At 42.7% G+C, this 24187-nt stretch overlaps 1 protein-coding gene across 1 annotated transcript; it reads left to right on the top strand.

The window, feature by feature from the left end:
* Positions 1-1424: 1424 nt before the first annotated feature.
* CLPP (caseinolytic mitochondrial matrix peptidase proteolytic subunit) lies at positions 1425-23304 on the top strand. The gene is made up of 7 exons (XM_063445971.1): positions 1425-1522; positions 3557-3658; positions 4709-4780; positions 5377-5473; positions 19491-19678; positions 21622-21727; positions 22634-23304. The coding sequence occupies exons 1-7, from the start codon at positions 1499-1501 to the stop codon at positions 22786-22788; spliced, it is 744 nt and encodes a 247-aa protein (XP_063302041.1). The 5' UTR covers positions 1425-1498; the 3' UTR covers positions 22789-23304.
* Positions 23305-24187: the final 883 nt, after the last annotated feature.

Here is a 24187-nt window from a genome sequence, read left to right as displayed (position 1 = left end):
AAATAGACCAAATCGATTAGCACACTTAGGAATGTTGTAAATAATTACCACCGATTGATCATCATTAACACTGTCCGTATCAGCTTATTCACTTAGATTGTGCTCAATCACCATGAGAATCTGTCCACTCAGTATCTGCTCACTCAGTGCTCTAACTGATGAATAGAAAGCAAGAATCCCCCATTTTTCTTTCAATGCATTTAAAGGAATACTCTAAGCACCAAAACCACTACAGCCCCATGAGGTGGTTATGGTACTGCCCACAGTAAACAGTCAAACTGTTTTCATTGCCCAGACAATGAATAATGTCCCAACTTGGAATAAGTTGTTATAAAAATGCCAAATTACCAGTTTCTGCTTTTGCGTTTTAACTCAGTCCGAAATGTATGACCGAGCTTGGTAAGTGTCAAACTATTACAGGAACAACTCTAAGCAACATAAGCCAAGACAACTTATCATTATTATATAGACTGTAAGCTCATTGGAGCAAGGCCCTCTTCAACCTATTGTTCCTGTAAGTTTTTGTAATTGCCTCATTTATTGTTAAATCTCCCCCTTTGATAATATTGTTAAGTGCTACGGAATATGCTGGCGCTATATAAATACCAGTAATAATCATTATAACCGCTTGGTGTAGTGGTAATAATATCTAGAGTCTCTCGCCGCTGTCTCCCAGCTTTATATCAATCATTTACAAGCAGTTTGACAACAGTGGGGACTCTCCACTTAACTTGGAGACTGCAACCCTACTTATTCTTATTGATAATGCAGAATGACGCATTATCAATATGAGACGTTTCCTGACATCGGGTAACACAGTGCGCCAAACGCTGTAGGCCTAGATGCACATAGTTTTAGAAGGATTTAGGGGGTACTTGCCTTCAAGTGATTTGGAACTCCTATTACTTCACAGTCCGCTGTATTTTTAATGTACGTGCCCCCAAAACACAAGTATCTTTTAATCCTAAATCTATCTAACTCTAACACACCCTATCCATAACCCTCAGTCCCACAACCAACCACCTTAAAACCCATCATACCCTAAACACTATAGTGCAAACCTTTCCTACAGCACCATATTAAAGGAAAACTTCAAACATAGTGGTTATGGTGCCTGGAGGATTGTTCCTTTAATTATTTTATTATTAACTGTTTAATAAAGTTGCAGTTATATGAATGCAGCATCAATATAAGGTCACCCTTTAAGAGTAGGGACTATAAAGAAAAACATATCCAATCTAACTTCACAGTAATTTCCATAATTAACAAGTTAGGGCTGTGTTAGTGAATGCAGACACAGACTGTCATGCTGCAATGCTAGGGTAAGCACACACTGCAGCTGTGTCCAAAGGTTACACTCTGCACACAAACACACAGTAAATACACAACTCCCACCCCAGAGCCAGGGGGTCACATGACAAGGACTGGCCAGCTAGTGTCATGGCGGCGCCCAGGTCGGCTTCACGCCGTCACTTCCGGTAACCCAAACAGGGACAGCATGGAGTTACTAAGGAGAGGATCAGTGAGTGCTGGGGGTCATGGTGGGATGTGGGGTTGTTATGGTATGTAGAAGGATCATGTTTGGCTGTAGGTATACTCTGAGCTGTACAATACATACCAGTAGTGGACACAGACACACCAGGAAATACTCTGTGCTGGGCACATACACAGGATCTGGGATTCCAGAACACAGAACATTCAGAATTAGGTGTAAAAGAATCCAGGGCCAACGTTCTAAACAGTGACATGGAAACCAGTCCTGCTGATTGCCCATAATTCCTTATTACACAGAACCTTACCCTGGGAGCCTGGATACAAAAGGTTTCGGGGTTGAAGGTGATCCTGGATTTTACAGGACAATTGGGGACATTAGCAAGTGAAACAGGTGCTATTTAGTTTCCCAGGTGATTGTTCCTTATTTTAAACTTTACCCCAGAGTAGCACCTGAGTCAGACTGTCCCTCAAATGTATATCAGCTACAGAATGGATAAAATAAATTTTAAAAGATGTATTTAAAGTGCGGTAAACTATTGTTTATCAGAGTTACAATGAGCCGGTTGCTATTATTATGGTGAGTATGTGACAAGTGACTGTTTATGTACCTCATTAGTGAAGGTAAGCTGCTGAAGGGGTTTTAACCCCTTCAGCACCAAGGGAGGGGGACCCAGAGGGTGGGCGCACCCTTAAGGCAATCCTTTAACCCCTTAAGGACCAAACTTCTGGAATAAAAGGGAATCGTGACATGTAAAGGGACACTGTAGGCACCCAGACCACTTCTGCTCATTGGAGTGGTCTGGGTGCCAACTCTCACTACCCTTAACCCTGCAAGTGTAATTATTGCAGTTTTTTATAAACTGCAATAATTACCTTGCAGGGTTCAGTCCTCCCCTAGTGGCTGTCTACTAGACAGCCACTAGAGGCAACTTCCTGGTCCCTAGCACAGATTATCTGTGTTAGAGCGTCGCTGGACGTCCTCACGCTGTGTGAGGACTTCCAGCGTCGCTCTATTCCCCATAGGGAAGCATTGAAAATCATTTCCAATGCTTTCCTATGGGGTGCGCCAATGCACATGCGCGGCATTGCCGCGCATGCGCATTGGGACTCCTCGGCCGGTGGGCGGGATCAGTCTCGCCCACCGGCCGACGGAGGAAGAAGGTGGAGCGGCGGGGGAGGAGCAGGCAGCGACGTGGGACATGTCGCTGCCTGAGGTAAGTGACTGAAGGGGTTTTCACCCCTTCAGTAACCGGGGATTGGGGGGTGGGAGGGAGAGGGACCCTACAGTGCCAGGAAAATGGATAGTTTTCCTGGCACTGGAGTTTCCCTTTAAGGGTTTAAATTGACAGGACAATTGCATCCAGGCCATTGAATATCTTGTTGCAACGTGATAATTATAACTCCCCAGCTATGGCTGCGATTTAATAGTCTTGTATAAAGATTTCAAATGATTTAATATTTTTTATTAAACGTTTACAATTATTTATCGTTTTAATGTTGTAATATTTTGATATTGGTAATGATTTATATATGATCTATTTTTATTTTAATATTTAAAAAAAAGATTCTAAAAAGTTAATCCAAAAATATTAAATCATTTGAAAAGCGTATCCAACAATTTTAAATCGAGGCCTACTTTGGATAAAGTAAGTCCTATTGTGGTCATGTTTCTCTATGTCAGACCGTTACAGGCATTAACTACACCTAATCTATAGACTGCCAGCGTGGGCCCCTCAGATATTTCTTCACTTTTCCAAGGATGCCAACGGACGCTTAAGTCTCACTGTGCATACTGCCAAATGTAGTTTGGGAACACCATGTTTACTTATCCTCCATCTTTTTATTTTGTATATTCTTTTATATCCCTTTGTGTTCTGTGCCAGGTTACGGTATATACTTTTTACACTCTTTCTACTGAATCGTTATTTATTTATCGCTGATCTTTTATTTCAATGTTCCTTTTTTTTTTCCTTTATTGTGAACTTTCAGCAATTAATGTTACATGTATTCTTGTACAATACCAGAAATGTACTAATATTGTATATTTTTGTCTGTTGCACAGAGACCAGCTCTGCAGGGGATCCGTGGCCTGACACAGGTGCGAACTCTGCACCGAGGTCCATTGAGATTCTCTCCTCTTATTCCTATTGTGATTGAGCAAACTGTAAGTGTATCTGGTGCATTGCTTTCCTTATACAGACGTACACACATTCTGACTTGGGGTACACGTTGATGGCTATAAAATAAACTTTTGTTGGGATTTAAATGCATCCGAGCCACATAGTGACGCTGTAGCTCCTGTCAGTTTGGAGGTTTTGATGTATTCTAGCTAACTTACAGTTACCTAATTGTGCTTTCATATTTAAATTTTTTTTTCTTAAACCCTTTCTTTATGAAAATTTGTATCATATGCAAGGCTCCTGTGAAAATGTCTCGTGATCCCTAGCACACTATCTGTGATTGCACGTGGGGGAAGAGTTACAGTTAGTAATGGTTCTGTTGGGGACAGTTCCGCTTTGAGCGTAGCTTTATCGGTCCACAGATTATTTTTCCAGTGATGCTCAGAGACCAGAGGAAACAAGTTTTCCGTTTATTGTAATGCTAATGTTTAACCTGCGTAATCACTCCTTATAACTGCTTATCTAAAACAGGGCGACAGCAAGGCACCAGTGAACCGTTTAACAAAAGAAAGGGATATTTATATATTTATAAAATATAGAAACCCAAGTGGGACAGAAAAAAAGCCAATTTAGTATTTTTCCTGAGATTTAACCACCCCTCCCCCCAAATAAATATACCCCCAAATGTATCTAAATACATAAAGCCACTAGTCGCCGACAGATAGACCCCCAGCTGTATGTGGAACTGACTGTAGCTCTGATGTTTAAAGCTGGCAAAGGCTTTTGAGAACTGTAGTTTTAGCACAACTTTGGAGCTCCCTTTTGGTTCTCCCTGCACTGAAGGCTGGTAAGGAGCCTGGCAAACAGCTGCTCAGTTCTTCTAATCAGATGTCTTCCCCCTGAGAAACTGGTTGCAAACTTGGCGTGGACTGGGCATCCTCCTCTTTTAAAACAGAAAAGCTTGCCCAGCCCAAGCTGGGAGCCGCGGCTTCTTTAGAATTCAGACAGAGCAGTATGTTATAATATATTCAATGTAATGTCTCACTGTATTTTATAAGACGGCAGGGCTAATCAAAGCTGTTATTCGTTCTCAGGGCCGCGGTGAGAGGGCGTATGATATCTACTCAAGGTTACTGCGAGAACGTATTATCTGCTTGATGGGACCGGTGGGTATCACAGCCTTGAAACTCTTTTCAGTTCATTACCTGATATGGGAATTGTTTGAGTTTTTTTTCCTATTATGTTAATTTGGCATAAAACATGCGATTTCCTTGTCCGTTATCCTCAATCTCAGCTTAGTGAATAAACCTCATTGTTTAGATCAAACCTCCACAAGTGGCGCAGTCACCGTGAAAATGACTGATTATTAGAGATACCATATCCACCATGTTTTCCACGACACATATCATTTATTCAAAGTGATGAGCAACATACAGAAAGTGCGGCCCTGCTGTATGCAGCAGTCAAATGCTGCAGTGAGTAAATGAAGTGATAAACCAATCAGAAATCATACAACATATGCATTATCCATAACTCACAGCATCATATTCAATCAACCTGATGGAATGATGTGTGTTAAAGAAACATGGTGGGCATGGCAACCCTACTATTAATTCATACAGCCCAATGTGTTTAATATGAAACTTTCTGTTGTATTATGGTGTGTTAGGCAATAATGTTAACAGTAGCAAGGCTCTGCAGGGGAATGATTTGTTTTCACGTTCTCTGTCTCTATCTCATTGTATGGTGATACCATTTTCAGATCGATGATTCCCTCGCCAGCCTGGTGATCGCTCAGCTCCTGTTTCTGCAGTCTGAAAGTAACAAGAAACCGATCCACATGTACATCAACAGCCCAGGTATAGATCCTGAACAGTTACCATGTGATCCTGGGCGGATACCATTTAATATATGTGTGTATGGTTTGTGGGGAATAGGTGCCAAGCTCTATGAAATAACTTAATATGAATCATATCTTATGGCAGCAATTTTTATTCCATTGAAAAAAATAATTCTGCACAAGATAACACATATTATATCTTAATAACTTAGGGTGATGCTTTACCCGTCTCTGGGACAGATTGTGCTATGGAGAAACATTCTCTATGATCTGGACTGTCTTAAAAAGTATCGCAATTTGGAATGAAAGGAATGCTCCACACCCAGAATGCACTTCAGCTTGCTGCAGCAGTGCTTTATGGGTGGGGAGTATTCCATTTCAAAGTCACTTTATAAAACTGCCAATGTCCATAAAATATAACTAATGAAACAGCCTGCTTGCTGTTCATTGGACACCCAGAGAAGTTTTGCTTCTTGCTTCCTTTAGCTCCCTTGAGCTAACGGAAATGGCAGTCTACTTGAGTGACAGTTAACCTGCACGCGCCTGCCTCTCCCTGCGTACCTCCTTCTCAGATCAGACCCTCTTGTCTTTGTGAGGGGGCACCTGTAGGAAATCAGGCTATTTTCCCTGGAGTTTTTTTCCCTTCAGATTAGAGGCAGTGCTTATACCAATGGGATTTCTAATCTGGAGGGAAACAACAGGCAGGCAATTATCCAACTTTTTTAACCCCTCCCCTTAATTAAATCCTTTCCGTTAAGTAGCAGCTCCTCCTGAACATACCCAGTTCTTTGCCTGCCTTCGGCAGGGAAAGGTTAGACAGGAGGTTCTCCAAGGAAGCAGGTGAGAAGGGCTGAGGCTCGGGAGGCTCTGCTTTCTTTTTTCGGGTAAGTAGCATTTCACACGCCGGACGGCGTGGTTTCTGCCGTCTTGTGCCGTGCCAGGTGCCGGTCTGACGAAGGACGCAGGCGTGCGTCGGCTGGGAGGTCCTGTCGGTGGAACTTTTATTGGTAATTTTCCCTTTCTTTCTTGTCTTTCCTCAGTATGTCTAATCCTGAGATTCTGGATGTAACGGAATGCAGTATATTAGTCCACGATATCCGTTGGTATCCTCAGGAAATCCACAGTCAGAGCAGAAAGCACGGCAATATTCCCAATCCTCCCAATAACCGGACGAAACACAGTTTGGGAGTCAACTAACTCGCTTTATTCACAGACTTCCATATTTATGCAGTTCCCCTTGCAAGGGGTTTCCTTACAGATGTTACAGGGGATTTCTCCCATCAGGCATTGTAATTATCCCAACAGGCATTGCTGCACGAGAGGGATACTCCCACTAAAATGGACGATTAAGTGGATTATCCCCTCGTGGAGCAAAACCGACAATTTACACAGAAATCCATATTTTATACATTTTTACTCGCTTTTAGACGAATGACCGTTCGGTAGATAGCTGGGGTCGGCGGGCACATTTAGTGAGAATACCGCTCCGATCCCAGCTAAACTAACCGAACGCCGCACAAAATACATTAAAACATTGAGTTCGGTTTAAAAGTACCGAACATCTATGGGGAACATAATGTGCCGAACGCGGAACTCCCGAACGCTCTGGAAGTCCAGCGGTGTTCGGATCATTGAGTAGCCGTTTTTGGTTACAGGCTCTCGAGGACCGAATACCACTGCAGAGACAAAGGATCCAAGATGGCCGACCGCCGCATGGTCGGTAGCCGAACGACGGCCACCTAGGAGAGCCCTTAATTACCGATTGCAACATTGTTGCAATCGGTTAATTGGTGCCACACGACTGGTGAGTGGGTGGTCTACCTGGGGAGCCCACATTCGTATGGCGAACGGCCTGGATAGCCGGGTTTCGTCAAACGAAAGGGATTTGTATGCTGGCAGCGTGCGGCTGCCAGCATGCGAACGGCCATGATACGGTACATACACAATTTAAAATATACAATATATATTCAGCCTACGGACAACCTTTAATAATTACAGTCCAGAAGTGGCTAGGTTTGCCACACTGGATAAAGCTTCTGAAAAGGGGAAATGTACATCAAAAGCCAAGCATTTAAGTTGCTCTGTGTGTTGCCAACCTATGCCAGATGGCTATAAAAAGAAACTTTGCTCACTATGTTCGAAAGAAGCTTCAGAGGAAGCGAAAAGAGCAGAAATGTCCACATTTCTCAGCTGGTTACAACAGAGTATGCAGCAAACTTTTGTGGATATGCAGTCGGCAGCGTTGCAGTCAGTCCAGGCTTCAGTTGCCCAGGATTCACAGATAGTGAAACATTCAAAGAAAAGACAGAGATCGTGGGAAGATTCCGATACAAGTTCAGGGACTTGTGGTTCTGATTCTGGCAAAGTTTCCGGTAGTGACTCATCGGATGAGGAATTTGCATTTCCAGAAGAAGCTATTGGGAAACTTATAAAAGAAGTGCAGTGCATTTTTGAGAATGGGGAAGCAGGAAAAAAGTCTAAAGTGTTCCCATTACACCCACAGATTAAGGAGTTGGTTTTAAAAGAATGGAAGTTCCCAAGCCACAAACCTTTTATTTCTAAACATTTTAAAACACTTTTTTCCATAGAAGCGGACCAAGACTGTAAGCTGGATACGGTCCCTGTAGTGGATGTTCCTATTGCACAAATAGGAAAGAAGACTACATTACCTATTGGACACTCGAGCGGGCTGAAGGATGTCATGGAAAAACGCATGGACTCCTCCTTAAAGAAGATGTTTATTTCTTCAGCGGCCCAAGCAAGAGCTTTGATTGCTGGAACATCCGTGGCCAAGGCCCAAAAACTTTGGTTGGAAGATCTAGAGAAGATCTATACAGGAGAATCAAAGGAAGATCCAGTAAAGCTGTTAAAAAATCAAGTCAAGATGGCAGCTGATTTTTTTTAGTAGATGCCTCTTCGGAAAGCCTGAAATTATCTGCCAAGAATATGGGTCTTTCAACAGTTACCAGAAGAGCGCTTTGGCTTAGAAACTGGTCAGCAGATGCAGCATCTAAAAATTCATTATGTGAATTAGCTTTTGAACCGGGAAGACTGTTCGGCTCGAAATTGGATGATCTGTTAAAACAGATGAAGAATGGAAGGAAGGCTTTGCCGGAATCACATCGGAAGCAGTTTTGGAACCGGAAATCAGAGACTCATCCCTCTTTTAGAAGTTCCTTTCGCAGGAACTACTACAGGGGTCAACAAAAAAGGGTTTTCGATTATAGGACGAAGGAAAGATTCACAGACAAGAGAAATAAAAAATTGTGACGCCAGGCCAGTGGGAGGAAGGTTGAGGCACTTCCTAAATCACTGGAAAAGGACAACATCAGATCGCTGGGTTCTCTCAGTGATAAAGGACGGGTACGCTCTGGAATTGTCAAATACCCCAAAGAAAATGTTTTTATGTTCCAAGGTTCATTCCGAAGAAATGGAATTTACTCTGATGCAAGAAGTATCAAGTCTCCTACAGAAGAGAGTTGTGGAAGAGGTTCCGCTAAGGAAAAGACATCAAGGCACGTATTCAAGGCTATTTTTGGTGCCAAAACCAGATGGCTCGTTCAGACCCATTTTAGACCTAAAAGCCGTAAACAGGTGTATTATAAAAAGGAAGTTACAAATGGAAACAATAAAATCAGCTGCTCTTCTCATTCATCCGAGAAATTGGTTTGCGTCCCTATCTTCATGTGCCCATAGCAGAATCCAGCAAAAGTCTTCTAAGATTTGCAGTGTGCATCCAATCGGTAACCAGACATTACCAATTCAGGGCCCTGCCTTTCGGCCTGTCATCTGCACCCAGGGTATTCACAAAGCTTCTAGTAGTCGTCTCAGCATTTCTAAGAGGTATGGGCATTTATGTCATTCCTTATTTGGACGACTGGCTGTTGATTGCAGAGTCACAAAATCAGCTAAAATTAGACCTTGGTACAGCTATACAAATTCTTCAAAAATATGGCTAGCTAATAAATTTCAACAAGTCGGAATTAGTGCCAGTTCAAAGGATTCAGTTCTTGGGTCTAATTTTGGACTCAATTGCTATGAAGTTGTTCCTGCCAGAAGAGAAGAAGCTAAAGATCAATCGACTGATCCAGAACCTCAGAGAAAAAGGTGTTTCTTCGGTCAGAGAAGCAATGAGTTTACTGGGTCTGTTTACAGCTTCAATCCCTGCAGTCGGTTGGGCAAAAGCCAGAATGAGGCCTCTTCAGAGGAACATTCTGCAAGTCTGGAATCGACAGACACACGGCCTGGAAGGTCTTTCATTCACAAATGAAGTCCTTCAGTATAATAACAACAGACGCCTCTGCGCTAGGCTGGGGGGCCCATTTGGGGGACATAAAGAAGCATGGGTGTTGGCAAGAGAAGGATACGAGAAATTCCTAAAATTTCAAGGAATTAAAGGCCGTATGGATGGCGCTCTTGGCATTTCAGTTCCTCATCAAAGATCAACATATTCAGACAATCAAACTACAGTGGCGTTTTTGAACAAACAGGGAGGTACAAGATCAACAAAGTTGGAAAGTCTATGTTCAAAGATCATGCTGTGGTCAGAAGTTCACCTTCTATCGATCTCTGCAGTTCACATCTTAGGAAAATTCAATGTGTTAGCAGACGCCCTGAGCCGTCATCATTTAAAGCAAACAGATCGGTCCCTTTCATGCAGAATTTTCAAGCTCATTACAGACCGCTTCAGTTGTCCGGATATAGACCTGATGGCCTCCAGAATAAACAGGAAGACAAAACGTTTTGCATCTCTGAATCCAGCAGACAATCCAGATATCATAGATGCTCTGTCAGTACCATGGAAGTTCAACCTGGCATATATCTTCCCGCCAGTAGTTCTTATTCCCAGAATACTTCAAAAGATCAAGTTGGAAAAAGTAAGGATTATCTTAATCCTTCCCTGGTGGCCAAGACGAAGTTGGTTCTCGGTTCTTCTAAACGTTCCAGGGGCCACTTTTTGGAAGCTTCCTCTATCAGAAGAAATTTTAGAGGACGCCATGGTGCCTCTTCCGACCCTTCGGAGATTCCAGTTGACAGCCTGGTATCTGAACTCCAGATTTTAGAGAGTAAAGGTCTAGATCCTTGTACAGGGATCCTGCTATCCGTGCAGCGCTGATCCCTGTAGCGTCTCCCGAAATCCAAGCTGAAAAGAGTGAAGTAGTGATTATAGCTCCCAATTCCCCAAACATGAGTCGAGACTTCATGAAGGGGACCTTGTGGAAGACTGTAACAATATATGCAGAACCAATCAGTATACAGTACAATTCTTATACACACCCACAGGAAGAGTGTAACCCCTCCTCTCTATCCTGGAGATAATTAACTTAAGTGGTTGCAGAGAACCTAATTATCTCCGGGCAGAGAGAAACGTGCTTTTTACCTTTTAACAAAACTGTATTAAAATCAATAACTTATGTTTCGCTGAACGAAGTCCCCATGTTCCACACCGCCCCAGATAGCTTGGATCTGAGCGCATATTATAGGCGAATAGCGCTCAGATCCCACGAACACAGTTCTCAATAACGTCGAGTAAAGTTTAAGTTCACCAGCTGTCCGTGCAAATGTACCCGAAAAGAGTCCCAGAGCGTCGACGACAAACTACCGCTGAGTATTCGGCGATTTAAAATGGCCGCCGCCACGTGTTCGGCAAACGAACGCCGGCCACCCAGGCATTTGACAATTAAGCTGCGGTTAACCGCAGCTTCTGGGTGGCTAACAAGCAGCACACTCTGCAGACCGGGTGGTCGGCCCTTCGGCAGTTTGTCCGTCGGTACGAACAGCCTTAGTCCAGCTGTAATGGAAGTTAAACTGCACGAACCCACATACGAGTGTAACAGGGGAAATGTACAATCCAAGCAAGTAAGGCGAACAATGTGATCCAGAGACAGAGGGCTCTGTCCCAAGTGCCTTAAGACCCCATGACTTAACGGGCCAGCATCCCAGGGTAAGAGGCTAGCAATCCGGCTCCTCCAAGAGACAGGGGGGCAGGGCAGTTTGTCACACGCAAACCCAGTGACAAAAGCCATTTTGTCACAATCCTGAAGTTATAAAAATTTTGTTAGCCACTAACAAGGAATCTACATCTAGAATCTACTCTAGGATTTGGAAGATATTTTGTCAGTGGTGTTGTAAGTTTAAAGTCAACCCTGTTTCCGCATCCATCCAGAAAATTCTCAGTTTCCTTCAGATGGGATTTGCAAAGGGTCTTAAACCTGCTTCGTTGAAATTACAAGTTTCTGCGATCAGTTTCTTTTCCTTCAGATGTTTAGCCTCAAACATTCTGATATCAAGGTTCTTCAGAGCTCTGACCCGTTTGGTTCCCAATGTTAGGGAAACCTGTCCTCCCTGGGATCTAAACTTAGTCCTTTCCGTGCTTTGTGAGCCACCCTTTGAACCAATGGAGAGTGCGTCCCTGAAGATTGTTTCATTAAAAACTTTTTTTTTTTTGGTGGCAATCACATCAGCTAAGAGAGTGGGTGAGATCCAAGCTCTTCAGGCGAATTTTCCTTTTTCGGTTTTTCATCAAGACAAGGTGGTTTTAAAGCTCGACCCAGTGGCGTACATACCAGGGTCGCAGCGGTCGCGACTGCGACCGGGCCCGGCCCACCAGGGGGCCCGGACGCCCTGCGACCCAGGTATGTACCCACAGGGCCAGCCTCTTCTGCTGGGGGGCCCAGGAGCCGGCCACCTCCGGGCCCCCCGAGGCTGGCCCTGCTGTCACCTGGCTGGCGGGCGGGCGAGGGAGCACTGTCCCCTGGGTGCTCCCTCTTCAGCTCCCTCGCACACCGCACTGAAACCGGAGCCGGAAGATGACGTCATCTTCCGGCTCCGGCATCAGTACGCGGCGCGCGAGGGAGCTGAAGAGGGAGCACCCAGGGGACAGTGCTCCCTCGCCCGCCAGCCAGCCGGGTGACAGCAGGGCCAGCAACACCACTGGACCCCAGGGAATCCCCCCCAGCTCTCCCACAGGTAAGGAGGCTGGGGGGATTAAATAAAAAAAAAAAGTTTGAGTGTGTTAGTGTTAGTGAGTGTGTTAGTGTTAGTGAGTGTGTTAGTGTTAGTGAGTGTGTTAGTGTTAGTGAGTGTGTTAGTGTTAGTGAGTGTGTTAGTGTTAGTGAGTGTGTTAGTGTTAGTGAGTGTGTGTGTTAGTGAGTGTGTTAGTGTTAGTGAGTGTGTTAGTGTTAGTGAGTGTGTTAGTGTTAGTGAGTGTGTTAGTGTTAGTGAGTGTGTGTGTGTTAGTGAGTGTGTGTGTGTTAGTGAGTGTGTTAGTGTTAGTGAGTGTGTTAGTGTTAGTGAGTGTGTGTGTGTTAGTGAGTGTGTGTGTGTTAGTGAGTGTGTGTGTGTTAGTGAGTGTGTTAGTGAGTGTGTGTGTGTGTTAGTGAGTGTGTGTGTTAGTGAGTGTGTGTGTTAGTGTTAGTGAGTGTGTTAGTGTTAGTGAGTGTGTTAGTGTTAGTGAGTGTGTTAGTGTTAGTGAGTGTGTTAGTGTTAGTGAGTGTGTTAGTGTTAGTGAGTGTGTTAGTGTTAGTGAGTGTGTGTGTTAGTGAGTGTGTTAGTGTTAGTGAGTGTGTTAGTGTTAGTGAGTGTGTTAGTGAGTGTGTGTGTGTTAGTGAGTGTGTGTGTGTTAGTGAGTGTGTGTGTGTTAGTGAGTGTGTGTGTGTGTTAGTGAGTGTGTTAGTGTTAGTGAGTGTGTGTGTGTTAGTGAGTGTGTGTGTTAGTGAGTGTGTGTGTTAGTGTTAGTGAGTGTGTTAGTGTTAGTGAGTGTGTTAGTGTTAGTGAGTGTGTTAGTGTTAGTGAGTGTGTGTGTTAGTGAGTGTGTGTGTTAGTGAGTGTGTTAGTGAGTGTGTGTGTTAGTGAGTGAGTGTGTTAGTGAGTGAGTGTGTTAGTGAGTGAGTGTGTTAGTGAGTGTGTGTGTTAGTGAGTGTGTGTGTTAGTGAGTGTGTGTGTTAGTGAGTGTGTGTGTTAGTGTTAGTGAGTGTGTTAGTGAGTGTGTTAGTGTTAGTGAGTGTGTTAGTGTTAGTGAGTGTGTTAGTGTTAGTGAGTGTGTGTTAGTGAGTGTGTGTTAGTGAGTGTGTGTTAGTGAGTGTGTGTTAGTGAGTGTGTGTTAGTGTTAGTGAGTGTTAGTGAGTGTGTGTTAGTGAGTGTGTGTTAGTGAGTGTGTGTTAGTGAGTGTGTGTTAGTGAGTGTGTGTTAGTGTTAGTGAGTTAGTGTTAGTGAGTGTTAGTGTTAGTGAGTGTTAGTGTTAGTGAGTGTTAGTGTTAGTGAGTGTTAGTGTTAGTGAGTGTTAGTGTTAGTGAGTGTTAGTGTTAGTGAGTGTTAGTGTTAGTGAGTGTTAGTGTTAGTGAGTGTTAGTGTTAGTGAGTGTTAGTGTTAGTGAGTGTTAGTGAGTGTGTGTTAGTGTTAGTGAGTGTTAGTGTTAGTGAGTGTTAGTGAGTGTTAGTGAGTGTTAGTGAGTGTTAGTGTTAGTGAGTGTTAGTGTCAGTGAGTGTTAGTGAGTGTTAGTGAGTGTTAGTGAGTGTTAGTGAGTGTTAGTGAGTGTTAGTGAGTGTTAGTGAGTGTTAGTGAGTGTTAGTGTTAGTGAGTGTTAGTGAGTGTTAGTGTTAGTGAGTGTTAGTGTTAGTGAGTGTTAGTGAGTGTTAGTGTTTGTGTGTGTGTCTGTTACTGAGTATGTTTGTGTGCGTCTGTCACTGAGTGTGTGTCTGTCAGTAAATGTTTGCGTCTGTTCATGAGAGTGTGTGTGTGTGTGTGTGTGTCTTAAGCACTTACCTTTCTCCAGCGCCAGACTCCCTTAACGCTGGGGATCTCTCCGTCCCCATCCGCCTCTCAGCTCCGAATGCACATGCGTGGCAAGAGCCACGCGCGCATTCAAACCGCCCATAGGAAAGCATTACTCAATGCTTTCCTATGGACGTTCAGCGTCTTCTCACTGTGATTTTCACAGTGAGAATCGCAGAAAAACCGCTAGCGGCTGTCAATGAGACAGCCACTAGAGGCTGGATTAACCCTCAGTGAAACATAGCAGTTTCTCTGAAACTGCTATGTTTTCAGCTGCAGGGTTAAAACTAGAGAGACCTGGCACCCAGACCACTTCATTGAGCTGATGTGATCTGGGTGTCTGTAGTGGTCCTTTAAGTGTATGTGTTTATGCATGCACTGGCATACATACCGCGGTCGCACGGGTCGCAGCCCTGCGACCAGGTGCCCGCCGCCATGTGTTGCGGCCCCAGCCTGCGCAGAGTAAGCGCTCACGCGGGGGGAGGGGGAGGGCCCCGGATCAGTTTTTGCACCGGGGCCCCATGGGTTGTGTGTACGCCACTGGCTCGACCCTTCATTCATCCCTAAGGTTTTGTCTGTTTCTAACGTCAACCAAGAAGTTGTGTTGCCTACTTTTTGTCAGAATCCTTCTAATGCCTTGGAAAGAAAATGTCACTGCCTAGACGTGAAGAGATGTCTTTTGCAATATCTAAAAGCTACGGAATCCTTTCGGAAGGATAACAGTCTGTTTGTCTTGTTCAATGGCACAAGGAAGGGTATGAAGGCTTCAAAGAGTTCGCTGGCTAGATGGCTGAAGGATTGTATTCTTTTGGCATATTCCACAAGTGGCGCAGAAATTGCAGGCCCTATAAAGGCCCATTCAACTAGAGCTGTTTCTACGTCATGGGCTCTGCGAGCAGCTGCTTCACCTTCTCAGATTTGTGCAGCGGCTACTTGGTCCTCTCTGCATACGTTCTCAAGACACTACAGGTTAGACATACTGGCCTCGGAGGATGCAGCTTTTGGACGTAAGGTGCTTCAAGCAGTAGTGAAATGAAACCCGCCCTCAGGATCTGCTTTATTATATCCCATTGGTAAAAGCACTGCCTCTAATCTGAAGGGAAAAACATAAATTTGACTTACCGTAAATTTATTTTTCCTGAAGATTAGCGGCAGTGCTATAATTCCCGCCCCTTTTTCTAATAAACTCAGTGTTTTGCAGGTAATTGGCTTGTGTATTTTCTGGGTATGTTCAGGAGGAGCTGCTACTTAACGGAAAGGATTTAATTAAGGGGAGGGGTTAAAAAAGTTGGAGAATTGCCTGCCTGTTTTTTCCCTCCAGATTAGAAATCCCATTGGTATAAGCACTGCCTCTAATCTGAAGGGAAAAAGAAAGAAATTTACGGTAAGTAAAATTTATGTTTTTCCGGGGGGAAAAGGGGAGAACTCGCACAGGCTGCACTGGAAGAAGGCCTACAGACGAAATGCATTTGCCGAAACTTGGTTTACCTATACTTGGTTTTATATTTGGTAGACTCACTCCTGGTTACTAGTTATAGTGGTGAGTGGCGATTTACCATATTTAATTTATATGCCTGGTTCCACCCCCATAGTACCTCGAGTTGTTTTATAGGTTATATTTTCAATAAATTTATTTCAAACCAACTTGAAGTCCCATCATCATCTTCTGCTACTGACCGTGGAATCGATAGCCTGAATTAGCACCCTTGAGCCCGCAATACAGAGCCTGGTACGGCTCTGGAGAATGTGAGTGGTAGTCCTACACAGTTTCTTTTGTGTATACAGTTCACACTATGTTGTGTTTTATGTTTATATTTTAGGTACCATCCAATTTTTCATTGTATGGTGGTATTATTTATATTTATTTGTTATACTCCCACTGGGTTTTGTGTGCACACTGATATATCTTGTTTTTAAAAAACAATGTGTATTCATTGGGGCTATATCAACGAAACTGTGAATGTCCCTTTAAGTATTGTGAGCAGAGTAATATCCCTTTAAACTCTCAGGTGAAATGTGCTGTGTGACTGCGTTTCTTTGTAATCACTAGAAAATCTCTAGTAAACAGACCTCTAATCCGCGAGTCCTGAGGCAATGCAATTTACAGGCAGTTAAAGAACAAAGCACAGAAAATCGTTTTTTTTATTTATTTTATTATATAATATATATTTTATGTATTTATTTTATATGGGAGATAGAATCGGGTTTTAACTATTCCAGTTATAAAATGGAAGATTTATTCCATTACTGACCCTGACGCCGGTTCCCCGGATGTAGGAATGGATACCGGATGCAAAGTATCCGGCTATCAGTGAGATAAAATGAAACTACAGGCATCGTAAATTCCTCTGATAGATTACGTGCAAGTCAGCAAAGCTTCTAACCTGCCTGTGATAGCTGGGTTTTATCTTGAATATTACTTCTTGCAGGGACAAAAACATAGATGGCAGAAAGCATTTTCCATCACCCCGAGAATAATCGGTTATTGATATTGTTTTGTTTAGTAAAATGGACAATGAAGTTGCAGTTGATTAGTAATCAAACTTCAAACATTCTCTGCTTCTGCTTTTATTGTCTTAATATTTGCCTTTCCTGTGTCAGCTCTCACCCAATTTCAGTTTTATTCGATTGTGATTTGTAGTACGTGACTATAAAGGAATCCATTAATTTCTCATTTCCTTTCTTGATTTCACCTAAAACCAGTCAAATAAATGTAAAGTGACCCCTATCACTACCCTGACCCAGACCTGTCATCACCAGCATTAGCACCTGTCACCGCTCAGTAGAAAGTGACACGTTTGTTGATTGATGAAAATATGTCGGTTTATTACCGCGTCTTGCGGATTCCGATGTTTAGCTATGTAAAAAAGATGCAAAACTGCTCTTTCATAACAGGACCTGTGTTACTTTCATTTGTGTAAGTGATCACTTTGCCTTCATATGGGCATAGTGTACGAACAAATTAAAATAAAGAATTTATACTTAAGAAGAAAAACCCCCAAGAATCATGTCGGCGATAGATTTCCTGCTTTCTGCTCGGTGACGATACACACCGAATCCTTTCTTCTGTCCTGCGACTAGGTTATGTCTGAGCCAACAAAACTGTCAGGGATCTGTTCTTTTTTTATTTCACTTCCAGCAGCTAATATGTAAGAACAATTTAGCTGTAGATGCAAGGGGTTAATGCCGGTGTTCGCTAATTCTGATCTTGGGTTGTTCACATAAAAAAAACAAAAAGCATAATACCTACATATGTTTTGATCCCATTTGCATTTATCAATGTACAATGACCCCAAAGTGGCTGCAGCAATTCATGAAAACATGTCTGGCCAATAGTTATCGAGCAGCTTTCCTTATGTTGCATTTAGTGAGTGCTCACTTGATTAATAGCAGGAAAGTCTAGGCAAGTTTTAAAAAAAAAAAAAAAAAAAAAAATTTTCACCTAATATGTTTGCATAGCGCCAAGAATACCCGGTGGTTTAAATTATAAACAAAATAATAATGGCGCACGCTAACCTGCAATCCCACCGCTTTTGCAGACTGAATATTTCTTTTTATTTAATCTTATTTTGTTTATATCCAGCAGTGAGAATCAGCTGGGAACGGACTGGATCAGTAATGGCCACTGGGATTAAGGCTTAGTGCTCTGCTGGCGACTGGTGGCAGGCAGAGGATAACAACAATGATTAGTTTAGTTCCCTCTAAGAACTGTTAGAGCCCCACGACTTATTTGAGGGGCTCTAACCGTAAGAATTCAAAGTGACAGCTGAACTGGAAACATTTGCAGTCAGTTCTACTTTCTGTTTGTTTTCTTTGTCCTTTAATTTGAAATTCGCTTTCACTTTGATTAATCCTGTAAATGGTGAAATCTTGACAACATTTTCTCATTTTTGTTTGCATTGTGCTTGAGTTCTCATTCCTCGTGCATACCATAGAATGTGGCTTCTGTCAATATTCATTTCTGAGCTGTCAAGCCTGGAACACACAGTAAAGTGCTCAGAGGGAATTTGTGATAAGATCAGAATTGTTGTGATAAGATCAGAATAGTTAGCATCTGGCAGATTACTGAGAAGGAAGTGCGTTTGTGTGGAATATGGGAATTAATTACATTGGTCAAGGAAGGATTGTGTGATTAAACGGGCTGGGGGTGATTAACGATGGTGGTGTGAGGAGGCAGGATACACTGGTAGAAGGTGCTGAGGGGTGCGTATTCAGAACCAGCGAGGGCACAGGAGGATGTGGGGTGCTGTTAGGACTTGTCTGGTGTGAAAGCAGAGAGGAAGACACAAGCAGTGGTTGTAGGGGATTTGTATAGCAGGGAAATGGATTTAAATATGGGATTTTTGCAGTTTAAAAGCTAAAGTCAGCCGGGTTCCCAGCCTAGCACCAGCCGTTCTGGTGTGTTCGTAAAATATATCAGATGGAATTTAATTTGGAAATTATGTAAAACTGCGACACGGAGACACAGGGGTCTGCTCTCCTATACATCACCCACTAGGGGACGGCTTCACTGGGGACTCATTAAGTTAGGTCACCAGATCTCTTGGTAAAAATGGCTGGTTCAGCTCTGACAGCATGAAAAGCGTAGTTCCCAGCCTCGCTAAGCAGACTGTGGGCTGTGATCGTACAATAATGGTTAACCTTTGCATTTTCCCATGATGCTCAGCAGGTCCTGGTTATCACCAGCCTACAGTTTTCAGTGTGTATCAAGTTTCACTGTGGGTTTATCTTTCAAAATGTGCAGTGTGAGATTTGGAAAATTATACACATTGATCATCTGCGTCAGTAGTGACAAATTCCCAGCACCAACCATTTTTATTTGTTTTTCCTTTTTGGGGGGAATTGCAGGAAACGGGTGTAATATTTAACCCCACAACCTGCCTTTTATTTTGAAGCTCCAACATGTTCTGCGGTGCTGAACAAAGTCTGGAGTTAAGACGAGGTAGAAGAGTTACAATAAATGATATATTTACGTAAACAATCGGGAAGCAAGCCCTGCTGTGAGTCTAATATCTGGGATGTGCAACAATTCATAAAAAAGTGCTTAGTAAGATGGTCCAAGAGCTTACACTCGAAAAGAGATGGAGAGTGAGACAGAAGTTAAATAAGAATTGGCTGTTTAAAGAAAACAAAAATGTGCGTTATAGAAAATATTGTTTGGGATGTGAAAATTAAAGAGATGGCCGATACTAGCCTTTTCAGTGCTTGAAATTGTCCCCGGTGTTCTAAGATCGAAATGTAATTTCTATGTTGTCTTTACACAGGGGGATCGGTGACATCAGGCCTGGCTATCTATGACACCATGCAGTATATACTGAACCCTATCTGCACTTGGTGCGTGGGGCAGGCAGCCAGCATGGGATCCCTTCTTCTTGCCGCTGGAACCAGTGGGATGCGACACTCTTTGCCGAACTCCCGAATCATGATCCACCAACCCTCTGGGGGGGCGAGGGTAAGGATGGAGGGTGATGGGAAGCAAGACCCATATTCATGTCATAGTGATGCCATCTGTTGGAAGGTTTCTCTGTAAATGTACGTCACAGCCTGAGCCATGTGTTTGGCTCAGACAGATTGGGTTAGAGTTACATTACGGGACACCATAAACTTTAACATGAAAAAGTAAAGTCGTCATGGTTTAAACCAGCGATAGAACCAGCTCCAGGGCTGTGTTTTGCAAACCACAACTGATCCGCTATTGTAGGGAGGCAAAACAAAAATTAGGAGAAAGCTGTATATTGTTATAAACAAAAATAAATAAATAAATCCTCTTTTAAATGGTGAAAAAATGCAGCAGAAGGTTATATAGGATAGAACTCACTAATGAACAGTTTAACATTGTCACAAAAAAACAATGAACGTCTTATTTTGGGAGTAGTTTCTGTGTTTCTCTTTTTTTCTTTTTGTTGTTAGTACACAATGCAGTTATTTTTTTTTTAATTTCCTCGTCATGGATTTATAATTAATAATTATTTAGATTTTCCAACCTTGTGGTGTCATCTTTGGTTTTATCTTATATTTGTGAAGGAAATTACTACATTGATTTTATACCCTCCGTCCCAGAATACACACTTTTTCTCCTTGTTTCCTGCTTAGTGGTGTACTAGCAAAACCATTAACAGATTTATTTAACCAATCATTGATAACGGGAATAGTCCCAGAAGATTGGAAGTTAGCGAATGTTGTGCCCATTCACAAGAAAGGTAATAGGGAGGAGTCGGGCAACTATAGGCCAGTAAGCCTTACTTCAGTAGTGGGGAAAGTGATGGAAACCATGTTAAAGGATAGGATTGTTGAACATCTAAAAACACATGGATTTCAAGATCAGAGACAGCATGGGTTTACTTCAGGGAGATCATGCCAAACTAATCTTATTGATTTTTTTGATTGGGTAACTAAAATTATAGATCAGGGTGGTGCAGTAGACATTGCTTACCTAGATTTCAGTAAGGCCTTTCACACTGTTGCACATAGAAGGCTTATCAATAAAGTGCAATCTTTGAGTTTGGATTCCAATATTGTTGAATGGGTAAGGCAGTGGCTGAGTGACAGGCAACAGAGGGTTGTAGTCAATGGAGTATATTCGAAGCTTGGGCTTGTCACCAGTGGGGTACCTCAGGGATCTGTACTTGGACCCATTCTCTTTAATATTTTTATTAGTGATATTGCAGAAGGTCTTGATGGTAAGGTGTGTCTTTTTGCGGATGATATTTACAGAATATTTGATGGAGTCCTAACCTCAACATCTGAGGAAAGGGATTTAGGGGTGATTATTTCTGAGGACTTAAAGGTAGGCAGACAATGTAATAGAGCAGCAGGAAATGCTAGCAGAATGCTTGGTTGTGTAGGTAGAGTTATTAGCAGTAGAAAGAAGGAAGTGCTCATGCCATTGTACAGAACACTGGTAAGACCTCACTTGGAGTATTGTACGCGGTACTGGAGACCGTATCTTCAGAAGGATATTGATACTTTAGAGAGAGTTCAGAGAAGGGCTACTAAACTGGTTCATGGATTGCAGGACAAAACTTACCAGTAAAGGTTAAAGGAACTTAACATGTATAGCTTGGAGGAAAGACGAGACAGGGGGGATATGATAGAAACATTTAAATACATAATGGGGATCAACACAGTAAAGGAGTTTAAGCATGTGTGGTATAGGCACAAGGCTATCCTAACTATAAGATAAGGCCAGGGACTAATGAAAGTATTTAGAAAACTGGGCAGACTAGATGGGCCGAATAGTTCTTATCTGCCGTCACATTCTATGTTTCTATGTTAATAGTGAAAGCATGGGGAGGTTGTTATTTTTTCTAGATTGGTGAATGCTACGTAGAATTGAGTTCAGTTAATTGAATCGATTATTCCCATGAGCTGTAACCTTCTTTGCTCTAATTTCAGGGTCAGGCCACAGATATCGCCATCCAGGCTGAGGAAATCCTAAAACTTAAGAAACAGATCAATGAAATCTATGCCAAACACACACGGCAGCCTCTGTCTCTGATTGGTAAGGCCCTTGTGATTGCCGGTGTGCCTATTAATGGAGCCATGCCAGTCATCGCATAAATTAAATTAAAACCTATACTTACCTGAAGTTTGTTTCTCCTACACCCCGTATGGTGCCAGTTACAGAAACATCAAATGAAATTAATTGGGCTATACACAGAATTTATACAGCAATAAAATAATCATAAAATAAAACAACCCAAATTACTCACCAAACCTCCCTGGAACAATTCAGATCTTTTCACATTCATAATCGTTCTGGGAACAGTACATATGAGACTATTAAAGGAACACTGAGCACCAGAACCACTACAGCTTATTGTAATGGCCTTGGTGCCTAGATGCTGTCTCTGCACGCCGACAAATGTAAGCATTGCTGTTTCTGAATAAAGGCATTGTTTACATCTGTGAGTCAGAATGTCTATAGTGACTGTATGTCGGACAGCCGTAAAGGCACTTCCTAGTGAAGACTTGAAAATAAATAAAAAAAGCAAAGTCTTCACTTCAGCATCACGACAAAGCCAAACACCATTAAGGCTCTCCGTAGAGAAGCATTAATAATGCTTTGCAATGAGGAGAATCCCACAGTACACCCCACAATAATTATCTCTGGAGATGCATTGGATTGTCTCAGATCATCCATATGGATGTTCTCAGCCGCAGGTGGAGCGGTGGCAAGATTGGACGAGCGGTGAGTTTTACTTTAATTTTTTTACATTGTAATGGGGTCCTTAAGTTTGAAAAAATAAATAAATTTATACACACACACATACATTGATAGTGGTTTGTGTATATTTATTACTGTATTACTGATAACAGTATTTGTCATACATTCACATATACATTCAGACTGCCGTACATGTAAGTAACTTTGTCAGACTCATCGGTCTGTTATTTCCCCATACAGAGTCGGTAATGGAGAGGGATCGCTACATGAGCCCCACAGAAGCCCAGGAGTTTGGCATCCTGGACAAGGTGTTGGTGCATCCGCCACAAGACGGTGAAGACGAACCTGAACTGGTTAGAAAAGAGGACGTTCAGTCTCCATCAACAGAGCCCTGACCAGGTAGAAGGCCCCCTGCTGGTGACGGCTTACACGTTGTGGATGCTGCTTGGAGACAGGGGTGCCCCAGTACACCCTAGAAATGTGACACATACCGTAGCAGGCACCTGCCTGTCTAACCCTTTGAGTGCCAGCGGTGTTCACAATACAATGGACATTCCTCTGCTGCTTCAAAGTTTAAAAGTAAAGTGTACGACCTCCTTCTAAAGCTCCTCTTTGCCAGAAGGGCGCCCAAACCATGGTTTTGAATAGATATTATGTCAGATTTTCCTATTTATTGTACCATTGATTTCTATGCTGGAAGAATATTCATTTATGTTAGTCTTTTAATGCTGAGCACTGCAGACCCCTGCTGGTGGATAATAGGCAGAGCAGAAATGATATTCCAGCCGGCGTCTCAATAACTCCTCTCTAGTTCCCAGGTTGTGACATGGTCTGTTAGTTTAGCTCCCCGACGTAACGTTTGTCTGCTTAAACCAGGCTCTTCTAGGCAGGAAAATAAACTTATTTTCACATACACTTGATACCACTCGTGTCTAATTAAAATAAATGCAACAATGTGTTCAGGAAAAATGTCTTTATTTGAGAGCTTCTTAGCTAAAGGGTGCTTAAAGAGAGACTCCAGGATGGAGCTGACCCATTATACAGCTAATGCATTAAAAGGTATTCTCTAAAATGGGAAAAAATCTGATCCATTCCTAACTCTTGCAATTCCTGCAAACGGTCAGACTGCACAGCTTCTGCAGTGACCTCTTTGTAGGTCTGGACGTGACTGAGCCAATCATGGTTCTCCCTTAATGTTCAGTAGCTCTGTGAACTTTTACAATAAGCAGAGTGTTATGTAAACAGCACGGGCTTTGTGGGTGTTGAAGTTCAATTGTAAGATAACCTACTCATTGAACCTTTGTGCAGTTGTCTCTAATATCCCTGAAAATCTCAACTTTTATTAAAGTAACACTAGAATGTTAGGAATAGAGAGCCGATTCCAGTGCAGAGATCACTTATCTCTAGATCGCTCTGTCTCCTCCGATGTTCGCACATTAGGCCTTCCCTATAGGAAAGCATTGAGTCAATGCTTTCCTATGAGGATTTGAAGATGCTGGACGTCCTAATGTAAAGCGTGAGGACATCCAGCGTTTTCTCGAAGTTAAACTCTGTGAAAAGCCACGAAGAGCCTCTAGTGGATGTCTGGGAGGCAATCTTAACCCTGCAGTGTAAACAGAGACACTGCACCCCGACCACTTCAATCAGATGAAGTAATGTGCCTGCAGTGTCCCTTTAAAAGTATCATTGCTAAATAGCATATCTAAAGAAATAGCTGTTCGGTGGTATCGGTCTTTCAGCAGAAGGCACTTTGAGCTAAAGACTAACCCATGTTCCCTGTCATGGTACAGACAC

Source organism: Pelobates fuscus, chromosome 3 (assembly GCF_036172605.1).
Source record: "Pelobates fuscus isolate aPelFus1 chromosome 3, aPelFus1.pri, whole genome shotgun sequence".
NCBI lineage: Eukaryota > Metazoa > Chordata > Amphibia > Anura > Pelobatidae > Pelobates > Pelobates fuscus.
This window is presented reverse-complemented; position numbering and strand designations above follow the sequence as displayed.